At 44.8% G+C, this 17,761-nt stretch overlaps 2 protein-coding genes across 6 annotated transcripts in view; both read right to left on the minus strand.

Moving 5' to 3' along the window:
• The window catches only part of ryk (receptor like tyrosine kinase), a 37,975-nt gene extending 35,825 nt beyond the window's left edge, over positions 1 to 2,150 (minus strand). For all 3 annotated transcript variants that reach the window (XM_080005043.1, XM_080005044.1, XM_080005042.1), the window contains exon 1: positions 1,504 to 2,150. In XM_080005043.1, the coding sequence (XP_079861169.1) occupies positions 1,504 to 1,708 (205 nt within the window). In that variant the 5' untranslated portion in view covers positions 1,709 to 2,150. The remainder of the gene's footprint in view (positions 1 to 1,503) is intronic.
• Positions 2,151 to 2,898: 748 nt separating this feature from the next.
• The window catches only part of sned1 (sushi, nidogen and EGF-like domains 1), a 28,975-nt gene continuing 14,112 nt past the window's right edge, over positions 2,899 to 17,761 (minus strand). Inside the window, exons 5-31 of one of the 3 annotated variants that reach the window (XM_080002632.1) lie at positions 17,352 to 17,477; positions 16,993 to 17,106; positions 16,466 to 16,579; positions 15,795 to 15,908; positions 15,297 to 15,344; positions 15,029 to 15,136; positions 13,430 to 13,522; positions 13,089 to 13,220; positions 12,269 to 12,388; positions 11,646 to 11,762; positions 11,145 to 11,288; positions 10,565 to 10,738; positions 10,317 to 10,430; positions 10,090 to 10,203; positions 9,880 to 9,993; positions 9,633 to 9,749; positions 9,193 to 9,471; positions 8,923 to 9,106; positions 8,610 to 8,722; positions 7,986 to 8,264; positions 7,541 to 7,664; positions 7,334 to 7,416; positions 6,680 to 6,778; positions 6,067 to 6,183; positions 4,648 to 4,735; positions 4,427 to 4,506; positions 2,899 to 4,302 (exon numbers count right to left, since the gene is read on the minus strand). In XM_080002632.1, the coding sequence (XP_079858758.1) occupies positions 4,271 to 4,302; positions 4,427 to 4,506; positions 4,648 to 4,735; positions 6,067 to 6,183; positions 6,680 to 6,778; positions 7,334 to 7,416; positions 7,541 to 7,664; positions 7,986 to 8,264; positions 8,610 to 8,722; positions 8,923 to 9,106; positions 9,193 to 9,471; positions 9,633 to 9,749; positions 9,880 to 9,993; positions 10,090 to 10,203; positions 10,317 to 10,430; positions 10,565 to 10,738; positions 11,145 to 11,288; positions 11,646 to 11,762; positions 12,269 to 12,388; positions 13,089 to 13,220; positions 13,430 to 13,522; positions 15,029 to 15,136; positions 15,297 to 15,344; positions 15,795 to 15,908; positions 16,466 to 16,579; positions 16,993 to 17,106; positions 17,352 to 17,477 (3,341 nt within the window). In that variant the 3' untranslated portion in view covers positions 2,899 to 4,270. Of the gene's footprint in view, positions 4,303 to 4,426; positions 4,507 to 4,647; positions 4,736 to 6,066; positions 6,184 to 6,679; positions 6,779 to 7,333; positions 7,417 to 7,540; positions 7,665 to 7,985; positions 8,265 to 8,609; positions 8,723 to 8,922; positions 9,107 to 9,192; positions 9,472 to 9,632; positions 9,750 to 9,879; positions 9,994 to 10,089; positions 10,204 to 10,316; positions 10,431 to 10,564; positions 10,739 to 11,144; positions 11,289 to 11,645; positions 11,763 to 12,268; positions 12,389 to 13,088; positions 13,224 to 13,429; positions 13,523 to 15,028; positions 15,137 to 15,296; positions 15,345 to 15,794; positions 15,909 to 16,465; positions 16,580 to 16,992; positions 17,107 to 17,351; positions 17,478 to 17,761 lie in introns of those variants that run through there. The other 2 variants (XM_080002631.1, XR_013844218.1) reach the window with 2 other exon arrangements.

Below are 17,761 nucleotides of genomic sequence, written 5' to 3' on the forward strand. Positions count from 1 at the left end.
TTGCAATACTCCTATCATAAGCTCAATAAACTCACAAAATGCTTTAATTATTTTGACCTTAAAGAACATTATTGCACGGATGTTATAAATTAATCTGAGCTGAAAAGCAGTGATGATCTTGCAATTTAACAAATGCATTAAGCATTATGAGCCTGTTATGGCTTGCAAAAGCTCCTTAGGTTATCTGGTCTCAGGTTGGCATTAGAAAAATAGCTTTCCCACAAATCAAATTGGTGTTCGTTTACATCTTCAAGCACAATTTTAAAAGTATCACCTGACAGGGAAATTCTTGAAGCTGTAAAACATAATTTCATAAGCAGCCCTCTGCAGAGCAGTTAGCCAATTCCACATTGGTTTTAAACATAACGGGAGATAAGCAGCTGCTATTATATAATAAAAAATATATATGTATGTATGTATTTATTAGTGTCTCTTGCCTCTTGAAAGCTACTACTTAGAGGGGCTTTTATTAAGTTTAATTCTGGCATTGGCATTAATAGAATGGATGTGACACCCCTATATTGTAAATGTTTGCAGGAAACACTGTCACAGGGGCAACAACACAAGTCCTTTTAAGTGATTCGTAAAATAGCTGAAAAAAAATTAGCTGAAAAATTAAAAGGCTGATATTTTAGCTCATCATCATGGTCATTGACAAAATGTATCATTCAGACTGATGCTGTGTATATATTGGCATTTGCCTTGCAGCTTAAGTGATTGGATTTAACCTTGCTTGGACCCCACCTGCTTTCAGGGCGCCTTTTTGTCCCAACATTTACACAATGGGTTTCTTTATTTTAGCAATTACATGCAATTATCCGTGGCCAGTAAATTGAAAAGCATCCAGGAAGCGGTACTTTAAAGTGCAAATCCATCGGATCGTCTGGGTTGGGTGGTTTATACAAGGACCAGAATTCCATTTGAAATGTTATTTTTATGAAATTTCATCCATATCAGCAAAAAAAAGCGAAGAACTAGCTATTCTGGTTTCATCAAATGCATTTCTGCCTTTCACTGCTTGTGCGATGATCATATTGCTATCAGTGCATTCTCGCCGGAAAAGGCGGACCCCGCCACCAACAACGGAAACAGCATATGGAGGAGCACATACACGAAAGGCATATACATTGAATGGCTGTATCAAATATGACATTTTTCAATAAAACGATCTTACAGATTACAACTTTGACCGTTAAAAACACAATATATCTTATACAATGTACTTATACCCATTCAAAAATAGGGGAGGCAGTCATTGAGTAAAACAGACGCACAAACATTGCCCTGTCGATTATGGGTGATTGGAGCGGCGGGGAGTTGGAATCCACTCACATTCTTGGTTTATCACCATGTTGTACCAACCCAAATGGACTTGCGCTAAGCCAGCTCAACACAAGGGTAGCGGAGAAAAACAACGGGGACAGATGACAACCACGACGGCCATTAAAGTGATAAATCAACAAACAATAAGCTACGGCGGAGGGAGGCCGTGCTCAAGCTTACCTAAAAACTTTTTGACCTCCTCCAGGCTCATGTATATGTTGACATTGGGGTTGCTGTTGACGCCCGGGGAGCTGCTCGGGCTGGCCAGGCAGAAGGCCCCTTCGAGAAGCAGCAGGAAAAAGAAGCCCCCGAGTCTCCACAGCACCGAGTGGGGCCGACCCCAGGACCCCGACGGGCTGCCGGAGCGCTGAATCAGCCCCAGCATAGCGGCTGTCGTCCGGCTCGCACTTTCGCTCCTTGTTCCCAGACGCCGGGGTCGTTTCTCATCCGTATCTGAAGTTAATCCCGGAAGGCAACATTACTATCTACCTACCGCTGGAACCACTTTTCCGCCTCGAACTCGCCGAGGTTTTGTCCTCTTCCTGCTAGCTCCACGGCTAGCCAAACTGGCTAACTTTACCCAGGCTGTGGTGATAAACCGCGGGGTTTTTTTGGGGTTGTTTTTTTTTTTAAGTTGGTTTTTTTTTTTTTTAAAGGTCTTCAAATCCCCTGAACCGTAACCGTCGTTTTTGTTCCGATCCGGTACCAGATCAAGCGGGTCAAGCGGGACTCGTTTGCGACGAACAGGGTGAAAGGGTCCGAGGTGTGCCCCCTCCAATGAGCCAGCCGCCGGGGTTAGCTCTGTCCCTCCATGGTCCTTTCCTTCCCGGGTCTCACCGCAGGGAGGTGGGGAGGAGGAGGAGGAGGAGGAGGGGGAGGAGGAGGGGGGCTGCGCTGGCGCTCTGACGGCACAGGTCGCGGTGAGGAGAAGAAGGAGGAGAAGAAGAAGAAGAAGAAGAAGAAGAAATGAAGGAGGAGAAGAAGAAGAAGAAGAAGAAGAAGAAGAAGAAGAAATGAAGGAGGAGAAGAAGAAGAAGCAGGAGCGCGAGACTTCGGATTTGCGAAGCGAAGTCTCGCGCGGCCGGGACTTCGAGTTTCGGAAGCGAATGGATTTTTACATGAAAAACAAAACGATATTTTACGCAAAGTAAAAACAAAAAAAACGGGCGAACTTTAATGTAGATACGCCAATATTTCACGTGAAATTCTAATGAAAGTAACCAACAGGAATGTAGAACGTGAATATGAACGGGTCGGTGATTGCTGACGTCATTAATATGATCGATGGCCTCCGTCTTTGGAGGTCCATGTGGTTGGGCTGAGGTCAGTATCGCATAGCTGTCCGAGTTCTGAAGTATTTATTTATTTATCTATAACGTATTTATGCTGTTTTATTTATTTTTTTTTGTTATTATTGATTTAGGGTCAGCGTTGAAACCTGCCTCCATATGGCGTGAATGCAGAATTTACATTTACATTTACATTTAGTCATTTAGCAGACGCTTTTATCCAAAGCGACTTACAAGGGAGAATAACATTCAGCTACATTGCGACAGAGATTAGTGTAACAATTACCAATATATCGCAGATGACGACGACACAGGGACCTGTGTCAGATGTGTCACATTGTCAGATGACGTCAGCAGATGACGGGTTATAACGATGTGACATGCATTATAGAAAAAAAAAACCCACATGAGACAGGTTTGCTCGGAGACAATGACACAACATAACAACATTTTTGGGGCATTTTCTTATGTATGTATGCAAATGAGGAAATAAGTCTGAACAAAAAAAAACATGCCTTACAATCATGCCCTGTGTTCTGTTGGAGTAGTGGTGTAGTTGTATGTATTGTAGTTTTTTACAAACCCCCCCTGGTTAAGGATTTACACAGTTGAATGACTTGAGTTGAATCAACCCGTCAGCAATTTCAAGATCTTGACAGTGGTCTGGATGGAAAGAACGCACCCATACTCAGCACAAGCATCTTAATCCTCATCTGGTGTTTGCCAGACACATGAGGGCGACACACTTGCAATTTAGGATAACGTTTTGCATTCAAATGGACATGGGGATATATATATATTTTGGCCAAAATACAAAGTGTCTTGGCAAATGGGACAGTCAAGCATTGTGCTCACACGGTGGGAATTGTGTTCATGAGCAAAGAAAAATAAATTGAGAAATTCACATCATCATGATGTGGCGTGACGTGCGTGCGGTTTTTTTTTCTCCATCTATTTTTCCTTACATTGTGAACTCGTGTACACAGAGAGAAACAGAGAAACCAAAAAAGTTGGTTTTACATTTTATTATTAAAATATTCACCTACAAAAATGCCTATAAACACTATTTACACCATAGCAGGCAATGGACGCTTGCCAGGAGACCGAAAACATAGAGTTGTTGTTGTGTTTTTTTTACAGAGAAAATGAGTATTGTATTGTGTATTTGCTTTGAGGAGTGACTGAAAGAAAAAAGACTGGATTTTATGTAGCGTAGTCTGACACAAATTTCCCTGAGGGAATAATTACAAAAGCTTCTATCTGTCAGCAGGGGCATGGATATGAGGTATACAAGGTCTTAGATGCAGGCCACACTGTACTGAACTTCTTCTAAATTAATTTGGTCAGACATGTGTTTGTTTTTTGTTTTTTTTGTGTAAATCAGAAATAAAAGCTCATAAATCTATCAGCAAGATCCATTCATGGAGTTGGGTCCATCTTCGTTTATACATCGAGTCCATAAAGTTCTTCCATTCTGCTGCTGTAACGCAAAAACATTGTCATTCGAAAATTTTGAGGGGGTTGATCGTTGGAGGGGGCGGGTGGCTGAAAAATGGCTCCTTCTTTTCAAATTGATGACAATGTTCTTTAAATGACACAGTGTTATCGGAAGAGCGCGGGGTCTCTAAAAACACAACGACTTGAAGATACAGCTTTGTTCACACGGTCCTTTCGTGAGTGTCCGAGTGCTCTAGAAACAGAGGAAAGACACATTTTAGAATAACACAGGAAGGAGGCGTCATCTAAATCTATGACTTTATTTACCAGGGATGTCTTTCATTTAAAAAACTGTATATCGAGCTCCACAGACTTACTCTGATTTTTCTTTGGAAGTGACGGTTCACAGATCTCTCGGTAGCAAATATCCTGCTGTACTTTGTAAGTCCGTTTGTATCTGCGGAGAGGAAATTGCGCTCGATGATCGAATCCATTAAGTGGCAATACGTGGCATTTGAAATGGCACATTAATCATTGTAAGTACATGTGTGCAAAAAAAGAAAGACCCCCACCCCCCCGCCGGCTTCATACGACTTACAAGTAATGACACACTCCCTCCTCCCAGACAGGCACGCTCTTAGTTTCGGAGTAGAGACGGGTACAAGGGTGTGGCACTCGCTGGCACACTGCGAAGAGACAGCACCGATGATGAGGGAGGAAGTTTTGTCACAACCGCATAGAAGTGCTGCCAACGAGGACAATGCACTGTAATGTATAAAGAGACATCATTTGGGAAATAGTTTCTCCTTCCCCAGCTCACGTGGGGTTATACAACATAGGAAGGTTACGTTTAAACGCTCCAAATTAGGATGTTTTAGGTGAGGAAATCTAACTCTAAAGATGCAGGAGAATATCCAGTCTGTCGTGGCAGTTTGGAAGCTGATGTTTAAATGGTGATTCTACGGCCAGTGGGTCAATGCATTCAGGTTTCTCTCGATTTCAATCCCCGACACGGACCGAACCGTCTCAACTGTGGGAAGCGCATCTTGTAAGTGTCTCGGACCCCAGGCCGAGTGAGCTCAAAGGGAAGAATGGAGAAACTGCCGAAGGGGAGAAGATAGCAGGTTTCCACCAGACAGGAGAAAGAAGCAGTGAGACACCTGGAATGCTACTTGGACGGGGAACGCTACACCTGGAAAGACACTTGGCTGCTCTGAGGATTACAAGTCACCTCTATGTGCTGCAGGGAAAGAAGAGAGAAGAGATCAAGCTTCTCCCTTTCTGTCACGACACTGATGTCATCTCTGTGTTGTTATTGAAGGGGCTGGAATCTTATGTATGGGCACCAATCTTACATCACGGTGACATCATGCCAGTGCCAAAATCTTATGATAATCTACACGCCCCAGTATTGAAAGAGGCCAAGCTAACTCATCCATCGTTTCTCTCTGAGCGAGGCCGGCTCTGGTTGAGCAACTTTGCCAGTTTGCCGTGATGGCACAGTGGAAACCAACCGAGAGTTCAGTCACTGCTTCCATGCCGAGCTGACTGTGTGTGCGTGGCCGACGGAAAGATGTTAAAGCTATAAAGTATCATCTGACCTGTTCACGGCTGAGAAACAATCAAGTTCCAAAAGGTCTGTGAGCAAAGTGGTGCCAAGTAAAAGGAGCAAATGAGCTTCACAAAAGTCAGCCCCGGGGGAACAGCAGGGCCTTTCTCAGAGTCTAAGTACTTTTAGGTTTAAAATACAGGTAGTACTGTAAAGACTTCAAGAGCCTGTCTTAAGCCTGATCTGTGAACTGCTCAGAACAGATACTCTCATTGAAGGAGCCATCAAAATGTTTTTGGTGCATTTTCTATGCAAGGGAAATATCCTTTGTTTCACAGTTCATTTTGCAATCCAACCTTTCCTATTTGAGTATCTTATCCCATCCTATCCGATTCTAAGGACTGATTTGTATTACCTGTATAATGTTAGAGAAACATTCAACATTTTACTGGCCAGACATTAACTTACACAGTTCACACTGTCTGCCCTTGAACCCAGTTGTGCAGTCGCAGATGAAGGCGTCGCCTCCCTTCACACACGTTCCCCCGTTCTGACAGGCCAGACTGCGACAGTCCCGCGGCGACTCTGAAAGATAACAGCTGCCATCAGGTTCCAGTGTAGAAAACGGTCTCCGATTTCAGCCCAGCGCCTCTGCATTATCTACAGTTGATACCCCTATGGTTCTATTTGTACCCCCCCCCTCCCCCGCCGCATTTTTAAACTTTTTTTTAACTTTTTATAATTTTTGGCATAGTTTGCAGAATTGTGTGTTCCCGCCCCCCAAGTGTTTTTTCACCCGGGGGGCAGGATCCTTTAACATTCTAACTCTGGCACAGGCTTTGGTCACATACAATATTATGTTACATGTTTGCATTTAGTAGCATTGCTAATGAAGAGGCCCTTTCCAAGAAGTGAGCATTGGGACACAAAAATCACTTCTATGTGGCAAATTGAATTTATCCAGAGTGCTGAGAAGTGTAAAGCATGATTTGTTCCCAGCTGGGACCAATTACAATGTGGTGGCGCTCCATCAACTCAGTGCCAAAGCTCCCCTTACCGAGCTCCCACCCGGCACACCTACCAGGCTTGGGTCTCGAGCCTTCCTCCTGGATCTGTAGCGCAAGGCTGATTTTATTGGTTGTTTCTTCCATCTTTTCTAACTTCACTGGAGGCTCTGGTCCTGCAAGGCCAAAGATTTCTCATTCAATTCTAGTCAACGTAAACAACAAAATTCTGTATTTCCCACCGAGGATTAATAAGTGTTAGATTACTGAAATTATCTTAAAACAATACTTGGCAATACATTTGACAGTCAGAAATAACATCATTTAAAAACTTCCCAGTAATCAGCACACATACCAAGTGCACTGCCGTTTAGCAAAGTCACTTTATATAATAACAGCTAAATGACTAGAATGTAAATACAAAATTAAACAAAAAACTTTTCAAAAGTGAGTCTTTCAAATTTTAAAGAGAATATAATTTAAAATGACAAAAAAAAAACATTTATTGAAAGCTGTTATTAGTATAGTATCAGAAATAAAATGTATGTCAATAATACCCTTGTACCAATAAATAGAGGCCATAATGTAAAACCTGTATCTGTTTATCATTGATAATTATTATTAATTATATTGATTATATTATTGTTGTTGTTGTTGTTGTTGTTGTTATAATTATTAATATGACATGGTTAAATTTGATATATATATAATTTTTATTTACTTATACTTACTGGCACGATGTCGAATGGCTGTTCTGGGTAAATTGGTGAATTGGGCTGTAATTTTTCCCCTTCTGTCAATAAGTTCTTTGTATCTGCAACACATGAAGCCACCCCCATTTCATCACCGCCACAAGCTGCATTTTCACCAATGTTAGTTATTTCCTCCATTGCTGGTTTAATACTGTGTAGACTTTTTGGTGAACACATCTCAGGTACCTGTGCTCATCAGAGTTCTCAGTTTCCCCCGCACCCCTCAGGTCCTGAGATTGTGATTGGGGAAACACACGACCGATATGCTTTCCCGGCCTCTCTCTCCTCCCAGAACGCCCCTCCATCGGCACTGGTCCAAAGCAAATGTGAACAGAATTTATTTTCAGCATTTTTAGTGGCAGAGTCATTCCCTCCACATCCATTGAGCACAGAAATACTTTCTGTGATAATGTAATAGCAACGCAACTGTTGTCCATTCTTTGGACCTATTGAAATGAACCGTATATGTACAGTTTATGTTACCAGCATATGTAATGGTAGGCTAATTGCCTCCAACTGACGCAATCCATAGGGAAAAGGTATGCACAAAAGGTAATGTTTATTTACACATTGGGTACAGTTAAGTTCCTGTGGTAACTTTGTGCTCCGCACTGGCTGCACATGCACTCACGGGTGGTGAAGGCTAGGTGTTGAGGTATGCTGTGGACCTGTTCCTGTCCTGTGTTCTTGACAGCTGTTAGCGCCAGGTAGTAGTGCTGCCCCGGGGTCAGTTCCCGTAGCGTGTAGGATCCCAGCTTCCCATTGGGCAGGAAGCGGCTCCTGGTGTTCAGCCCTCGGGTGACGTTGACCACGAAGCCATCTGGGGTGTTCTTTGGATGGCTATCCCAGGTGATCAGGGCTGAGTTGGTGTTCACGTGTGACAGGGACAGGTTTTGTGGAGGAAGAGGCCCTGAGGGAAATAAACAAGGAGAGGTTTAGTCGCGCCCGTCACAGAGTAAGAAACAAATCTCTCCACAGGAGCCCTCTAAATATATGATAAAGTCCTTTTAATATATAGTAAATACATTGAGCTGTCAATTCTGTTAAAATGTTATGCCTGCCAATGGACCAGTCATAGGAAGCAGCAAAGATTTGAACCTTTTGTAGGCAGTTCAATTTTATAATTCAAAGTGGTAATCCATCCAAAAGATCCATAAGATATATTCGGAAATCATGTTTGAAGGATGTTGGAAAAAAAAAAGTTGCAATTCCAAATGGAATTCTGGGACTTGGTGATTGATGAAGTGCATCGTACTTGTCCAGATCTGCAGCGGTCCGGCTGAGTGGCTGGTGGAGGGAAACTCCTCTGCTCTAATTCCACTTTGACTGAACACATCGACCGTGTACATCTGACCAGGAAGCAGAGAACTGAGGGATGAAAACAAAAATGTGGAAATGAAACTCAAGATGAATGAAGCCATTTAAATTTGCGGGCAAATCATTTGGTAATTTATGTGCTGCGGACAGAAGAAAAATTTGAAATTTTTAGTACCAGTACTTCAACAGCAGCATCTAGTGGACAGAATTAAAAGGCTTTTATTAGGGTATCCGTCTTCCAGGCCACTGACCTGAAAACATACTCGCTGGTGCTGGTGTTGAGCAAAGCAGTGCGAGCCCCGCTCCCGTCCGAGGGAACCAGAGTCACTCGAACCTGGCTGACTGCTGCGTGGCGAACGGCCTGGACCAGCCAACTCAGCCAAACCTGCGACGAGGACACATTCACCACCTGGAGCTGCTCCACCCGCTGTGGTCCTGACCAAGAGACACACATACAGATAAAAAACCTCTTTCTCGGCGGTCTATCCGTCTTTTCACTGGTTGTTATCTAGTGCACTCACTGGTGCGTATGAGGGCGATGGCGGACTGGCTTATGTCGTTGCTGTTGGTGTTGCGTTTGACGGAGATGTTGTAGAGGAGTCCCGGCACCAGGCCCTGCAGAATGTGGGTGGATTGTTGTCGATCGAGGAAGTCCGTTTTGCGGTTCCCTCGGCCCAGGGGAACGTACGTGACGGCGAAGCCATTGACCAGACCGTGGGATGGATCGGTCTCGTCCCAGCGCAGCTCCACTTCGTTCTCCTCCACGCGGAGCACGTGGAGGCCCGAGGGAGGCAACAGGTCTGGGAACAGTGGCAACCCTACACCTTAAACTTCATTGTAAAACATTGTAAAAACGTATCTGATAACAGATAAAAAAATCTTATCAAGTCGTAAATCAATTTGGTTGTTATTTCTGGACATTATTAGAATCTGGAGGAATGAGAGTGTTGCTCTTGCTGACCTTTCTCACAGTCTTTCCCTGTGTGTCCCACTCTGCATGCACAGTTGTAGTTCCCTCTCCGGTCACTCCTGCAGAGGCCACGATTTCCACAAGGTTGCAGTACACAGGGATTCTCCACTAGGGGGCGACAACAGACAAGTGATTAGATCCTTGGACCGGTATAGCCTGTGCGTTACCAGTGTTTTGTCAGCCTGTATTATAGTCACAAACGTTGATTGAACTGTACACATTGGAACAATCTACTTACGCATCTGACATTGGTCCCCAAAAAACCCTTCTTTGCACACACACAGGTGATTCCCTCTGTAGCCTCGACACACACCACCGTTTAAACAGGGGCTGGCTTCGCACCCATCCTGTTCTGAACACAAGCATTCAGAAACACAAAGGTATCGCCATCACATTGATAAGAAGCGATTTATTTACAAAAATGTAACGGATCGAACGTATGCACCACCTAATTGACAGTTCTGGCCTTTAAAGCCTTGCTGGCAGTGACAGAAGTAGGCGCCCGGCTGGTCTTCACATGTTCCTCCGTGCACACAAGGCTCTGACAGACATTCATCTATATCTGTAGGTGAAGGGAAAAGAAACACGACGCACACATATGGGCCTATTGGTGCACAGCTTTTTCATAATATGCATAGAGGTGTAAGTGTCTGGAATGGAAGCTGGTGTATCTACCTGTCTGACAACGGTTTCCGCTGAAGCCAGTGTCACACTCGCAAAAGTACGATACCACCCGGTCATGACAGGTGCCTCCATTCAGGCACGGCTGAGATAAGCACTCGTTGATCTCTGGAATGATGGAAACCAAAGACCTAGAAGTAAATCTAAATTCCGCTGCATTTTTCTTTTTGCTTATATTATCATTTATTTAATTGAGCTGTATTTTTGCGACAGTAGGGCTCATTTGAACTGTGTTTATGTACCCTCACAGACGGGTGGCTGGCTCCAGGCTCCCTGGATGCCACAGATGCTCTGGGTGGCTCTGGGCACAGGCGTGAAGCCCGGGCGGCAGATATAAAGTGCCACGGAACCCGGTGTTGTGGAGGAGAACTGGACCTCGGCATGCTTCACCTGTGGTGGGGGCCCGCAGCCCAAATCTGCAGGACAAAATACAAAGGGAGTGGTTTTCGCACTCTAACACAGCGTCGCAGACACTGGGGTCTAAAAGAGGGCTGTAACCGATCCAACAGTGCAACACAGTGACATAGCAACAGAGGTGTTTCCCACCCAGGTTTCACATTTGTCTTCCTAAAATTACCACCCACAGGCTTGGCAGTGTGAAGACATCTGGTTGTATTGGCTCTTACTTAATATAACGTATCTGACTCTGGCACGTCTAAATCTGTAAAAACAAGGAGAGCTGTGATACAACAGCACGGTAAGCTCTGAATAATCTCCTCACCCACAAGTTTAGAAGCCAGTTATCTACAGATTGAGAGGCTCATGATATCCTCGGCTTCTGCTAATTTATTGAGGTCATTTGGCAAATCAGGATCTGCTCACCTGCAGAGGAATGTGTGGAACTCCTGCTTACTTCGCAGTGCCTCCCGCTGAAGGTCTCCGTGCACTCGCATTTATACTTCCCTATGTAGTGGAAGCATGTTCCTCCATTCAGACAAGGGCTTGAAGCGCAGGGGTCCGGCTTGCCTGGAAAAACATAAATATCCCCAATGACCCCATGACTGAGTTTATGTTTTTGTGTGTGTGTGTGTGTGTGTGTGTGTGTGTTTGCTTGCGTGCGTGTGTGTGTGTGTGTTTGTAATGTGAATGAGAGAGAGTTTGGGCTGTGTACTAAACTCTCTGGATCTTAGGTCATTGCCATGAAACGTTAGAGTGAGAGCACTCCACAACTCTCGAGGGCTCTCGCGTATTGTGGAAGAGGCAGTTGCTACATTCTATTGTGGAACGAAGTTGGAGAAAAGGACAAACACACATGGACAAAAAGCCACGTGGATTTGAACCGGCGGTGTGGACCGGGTATTGCTGGATAAGGGGAGCACTCACCCACTTCACAGTGTTTTCCGGTGAACCTGTAGGGACACACGCAGTGGTAACTCCCTGCCTCCTCCTTGCAGGAGCCTCCGTTGCGACACGGCCCTGAAGCACAAGTGTTGAGTCTGACTGGAAGGAGAGAAAGAGAAGGGACTTTTTGATACTGGTTTTAACTGGCACTTTAGGAGAAACAGCAATTTCATGTATTTGTGTTATGCATGGGCTCCTCAATAGGCCATTTGCATTGTTGGTGGCAGGTTCCTCCACCTACAAACTAAGGCCGTTGCAATGGATTTGATAAAGTCATTGCTGATATGGATGAACATTCACAAAAAACAGCACCCTCGAATGAAAAATCATCCTCACAACCTCAAGTGGCCAAGAAAAAAAAACCCCAAATCAATCCATCAGAAGACAAAGACAAACCCAGATGTTTACAACTCAAACAATCCAGTTTATTACTACTTTAAAGGGTAAAAATACACTCGGAATAAAAGTTACTGCTACATTTCCTTGATGATTGAGACCGATACCAAAGGAATGGCCCAAAAGGTGAACTAAGGTTTTGATATTTTTCTTCCTCACTCATCTTATAACATCAATATCATCTTCCCTGGTCGGTTGCAGCGTACTACCTTTCTCGCAGTGCTTCCCCGAGTATCCGTGCTTGCATTCACACGTGTAGCCTCCGTTCCGCTCGTAGCAGTATCCGCCATTCAGACATGGAGAGGAGTCACAGACGGATTGGGGCTGTACTGAAAAACACAAAACAAAACTTGACTGTGTTCCATTGCATCGTAAAAAAACAGCGAGTGCAATGTCTCGATTCATAGATGAGAATAAAAACAAAAACATCTTTTCGCTTGAATTGCAGAACTGTAGAAAATACATGACAAGAATGCAACAAAGGCCTACGAACATGGGCGATAGATTTATTATCGGTTTAATATCAATGCTGTGATATGAGACGAGATATTGTCTGGGATTTGGTTATTGTAAAATTGCGATAAATTGCGTTATTGTTGTCTTAAAGGTTGCGTTTCAGTAAAGTAATGCAATTTTCGGAACATCATAGAGTGTTCTAGCTGATCCGAGCAATGTCCCAATCTGCTTGGTCATAATATCCACATTACTAAGGATTGTTTCCCTTGTGTGTAATAATATTGTGAAAGCACCAGTAGTCACCCCCAAAATATTGTCAAATTATCAAGATTGAGGTATTTGCCAAAAAGTATTGTGATATTAAATGATTTTGTCAATATCACCCAGCCTGATCATGCAACTTGCTACATGTAAATGTGACCATTAATAAGAGAAAATGAGCAATGGACATAGAGTTTTGAACTTAATTGTTGCTTCTTACCACAGTAATCAAAAATGTGTCACTATTGTAATTGCCCACTAGTCAAAGTTCTTAAAAGTAGCATGCGCTGGTGTGGTCTCTGAGGCTCTTACCATAGGGGTAAAAGTCCTTGTGATCCGGCTCTGCTCCACTGGTCTGGCAGGTGCAGAGGTAGGCTCCTCCATACTCCAAGCATGGACCCCCGTCAGGGCACGGTCTGCTGTTACTGCACGGCGTCTGGGTTACTTCTGAATGGGAAGGAAATTTAAAAAAAAGGAAGGAAAAAAAAAAAGCCCCCCAAAAAAAACAAGATCCAATGAGGTTACAATAGACACCTCATTCTGAAGTCACATTCTAACACGAGACGCCGGCGTTTGCAGCGTCCTGCGTCAAAGCTGCCGTGTGACACGTGGCAGGGGGAGCGGGGTCTTTATGGACGGTGCGGAATACCCACCAAACTGACAGTACAGTCCTGTGTAGCCTGTCGGGCAGTCACACGTGCCGTTGATGTCAACACACACGCCTCCGTTCTGACAGAGACACTCCTCTGCAGAGGAGAAGAGAAAGGGAGAGGGACAGTCAGACAAAGAAAGAGGCAAAGAGAGAAAGAGGAAAAGCATGAAAAGCATGAAAATGTTTGGCTACCCCAAAGCAATCGCTTGAATGCCATATTAATATCTTATAGAATGGGAGCATTGGTCAAAGTGTAAACATGGCGGACGGTATAAATAGTCAACATGTGTTCCACATGTTGGGCTTCTTTCATCTGCTGTACTGTAAACTATGCACTGATTCACTGTCATTTCTCTTTTCCCACAAAGTTCACAGCACCAGACGATTACCAGTCAGCACACATATCCGCCCGGTCCAAAATGTAAGAATGTTTTTATTTTCCTCTCCTTCCTAATTGCGGCGCTGGATCAAAGGAGCTGTATCGCTTGCCGCTAAAATGCCTGGGCTTTGAAGTCGCGGGGGCTCGGTGGAGGGTATTATTTTTCTGATGGTATGGAGCATGTTTGGCGATCAAAACATACGGCCCCGGGGGCAATTAATGGATTGTTAATTTGCGAGAGAGAGCCACTTTCAGCGGCCACCTGCGCAGCGCGGGCCTTTGATCTGAGGCCTGATTAGGTCCTCCCGCGTCCCGCGACTCTCTCTTCCTCTGAGGATCGCACTCCTTTTTCCACTGTGCCGTCCAAGTGAGCCCGGCAGGAAAGTATTTGAGAGATTTAAGAGAGCCTATATAAGCACTGATAGTTATTTCAGCTCAGGGGTGAGAAGAAGCATGCATTTGCAATAGCTCAAATGCTATTAAAGAGATTTTGCTGCTGGTGCTGCTGCTGCTGCTGCTGCTGCTGCTGCTGCTGCTGCAAAAAGCGAAAGACACGCAGCCACAATTCGCAATTTGTGAAATTTATCTGATTTAGCTTTAAAATAGTATATAGATTATTTTATGAAATGGACATATGCCAACGGCATGAGCTGTAATACAAAATGACAGCACACTCCTTTCCTGAAGGAGGGTATAAAGCATTAGGCCGGGATAATAGCACTGTACATATTTAGTGAACACATTGGTTACACATTGGAATCCCTGTGGTTATGCAAGCAGCAGCTGTTCTTTAAAGCGCTACCATAGGATGGTGCCATGGCCGGAATCCAGAGCATCGAGTGGCAGCGTCAGAGTGTGCATATTTCAACGACTCCGTCTGAAGAAATGACCTGAATACCAAGGAGCGGCTTCGACTCATAAAGACGTCCTTTAATGTCTAGACAAAGCACTTCCTCTTGTTGGTAAACTAATAAAAAACATGCTACAAAGCAATTATTCACAACATCAAGCGACTCCCGTTCCCAGGTTCCTGTTGTAAACCGGGAGAGGCCGTGTCAGTTTTGATAATTACAATAATCCATCATCGCAGCAGCCACTCGCGGGGCAGCGCTCCAAATTCCTGTGGGATAGCACAGCTCCACTTCAAATCCCCAATTACACTCCCTACCTGTGCAAATTCCTGCAGCAGGAGTTAGAGGAAGGGCTGGCCGGGCACATTACCTTCACACTTGTTGCCATAGTAGCCTGGGGTGCATGTACAATTGTAGATTCCCTGGCTGGTGGATTCGCAAAGCTGGTGCTTCTCACAATCCTCTCCCTCACAGGACACTGGGGAGGAAAATAGCTTAAAAAAGTGAATTCCGTGGACGGATAGAGCGTTATAACAGTAGGTGAGGTTGTTAGAGGGATATTAACAACAAAATAAAAGGAAAGTGTCAAAAAGGAAAGTTCAGCGATGCTGACCCCCACCATCCACGCTTGCTTTTACCTGTTTGATTTTCTGCCTGAGTTGAATTGAGCTGATGCACCACCAGTTCTAAGAAGGGCAAAAAAAAAAAAAGGACAGGAAAGTGTCTTGCGTGAGAAGTGCGCAAACACACACACAAAAAAATCCCTGTATACCGCAGCCATAAAACAAAAGGAAGCCCTTCCAATCCTAACCTCTGGCCAACCGTTTAGCTAACATTAATGCTGGGGCTTAAAAAATAAATAAAAAAGAGCATGCCATAAAAAATGTTCAACCAATAAACCAAGTCAGTCAAACAGAGTTCTCAGCCACAATTCCCAAATTTCACTCCGATAGTGGTCAGCGAGGTTTCCTATTGTGCCCGTCCCATTTGGAAAACATCTATAATTATTATTATCGGAAGCCAAATGGAAGGGGAAAGTACGGCTTGAAGGCTTGTCCATTTTAATCCAATTTCCTGGTCAAATTTGCCGCTTCTTTTGCCTTCTTATAATACATTCACAAAGTCACTGAGTTCACCTGTGTCGCAGTGCCGCCCGCTGAACGACGCAGGACACACGCAGGTGAAGTTCGCCACCCGATCAACGCACTCCCCTCTGTTCCGACAGGGCTGCGATTCGCACTCGTCTACATCTGCAGGTATCCACACACAAAACAGGTCGAATGAAACATCAAGGGGGGACATCCCGAAAGAAACATGGTCCGCAGCAGATTTGGTTCCCCTCAAAAGCCTTTCCTATCTTCACACGGAAAAGCAAGTCGTGTTGACATTATGAGACACTGAGCCGCCTTGGAGAGGTGAACTTCCCTTTTGCCGGCGTAGGGTTTCATCGACCAGGTGTCTGGTGTTTCATGTAGAAAAATAAGATTTGCGAACTGTGCGGGGGCCAATAATTGAATTCCCCCAACGGGCTCCGGTTTCGTCAACATCAAATCGGAAGAAAAAGCTTTGGATGCCACGGAGGCGAAAAAGGTCTTTTGCGGTGACTTGCTCTGACTTTGAGTGTGAACTTGAAGCTCATACTTTGGCACCAACTCCCCCAAAACACAAATCAGTTCAAGAGCGGAACTCATGTGTCCAGAGTGACTGAAAAGCCCTCTATGGACAAAGACATTTAAATACTGAATATGATATAGAAATATTGCCCACTTTCACCCAGGACCTCATGGGACCCCTTCCCTCCATTTACCTGTCTCGCACAGTGCACCGGTATACCCCGGCTCGCACACGCAGGTGAAATGGCCGGCGCCTTGGACGCACAGCGCCCCGTTCAGGCAGGGCCCATCCCTGCACTCGTCCACGTCTGAAACAACACGCAAACACGCAAAGGCAGACACCGGCGTGGAATATTTACTCAGCTGATTAATATATCCGACACACCGCTCCCCTCATTCTGCAAATATGCGCCGCTGGCTGTGAAAGGTATTAGAGGAGGTCGATACATCTCCACAGGCCGGACTGTGGGAACAGGCAACAGGCAGGGCAACGCCAAAAAAAGGCTGGATTTGGGACAATCTAAATCGGTTATTGTCGGAAAATTCATGACGTTTTCTGTTTTTGTAGGCAATTTCCAAGGGGGAGGGATTTTGCGGTTGCGGGCAGGATAAACACAGTAGATACATATATATAAAGATATATGTATCTTTGAAGGTTATTTTTTTTAACAAAAATGGAATGGAATGTGAGGATGCAAGGTTATGCAAGGTTCTCCTGTACCTGTTTCACACAGAGTTCCAGTGTATCCAGGTGGGCACTGACAGATGAAACTCTTAATCCGGTCCTCGCAGGTACCTCCGTTCTGGCAAGGACTTGAAGCGCACTCGTTTACATCTACAGCGACAGAGGTAAGAACAAAGGGAGTAGTATAAACACTGCCTTAATAAAAAGATCACACGGCGGACTTGGAGTGTAGTCACTGTAGAGGGTTGGCCGAGACCCAGTGTGCGTGATACAAACAGATGTAGAAAAATATCCAATCTGGTCGTCACCTGGCAAGTATGAAAGCCAACAGGTGGAAGCCTGTTCAAGACAACACAGTGTGTCATATAGAGAGTTATAAAGTTGGAGTAACTCACCTATCTGGCATCTCCGTCCAGTGAACCCAGCCAGGCAGGAGCAGGTGAACGAGGGGTTCCCTGTGATGCAGTCGTCGATGCACTGCCCTCCATTCAGGCAGGGGCGGAGGTGCGGGCACACCGATGCTGTGGAGAAGGTGTAGGACGACAGTGTCATCAGTGAAAATCCGGGTTCTGAAAAAACGATTCCACTCCAGGATTTGGAGTCAACCATGTGGATTTGCTGATTAGCCACAACCCAGAGGTCCAACTGATGAGTGGAATCAGCTGGAGGCTGAATGGCTGGAGCAAAAACATGGCACGAGTTTTACTTACTGAATCTGGAATCATCAAGCTCTGGATTGGTGCAGGGCAATAAAAACGGAAGTGGTTTCTGTTTTGGCGGTTTTAGCCATCGCTGCTTCAAAATT

This window comes from Zeus faber (assembly GCF_960531495.2).
Source record: "Zeus faber genome assembly, chromosome: 1".
In the NCBI taxonomy this organism is placed as follows: domain Eukaryota; kingdom Metazoa; phylum Chordata; class Actinopteri; order Zeiformes; family Zeidae; genus Zeus; species Zeus faber.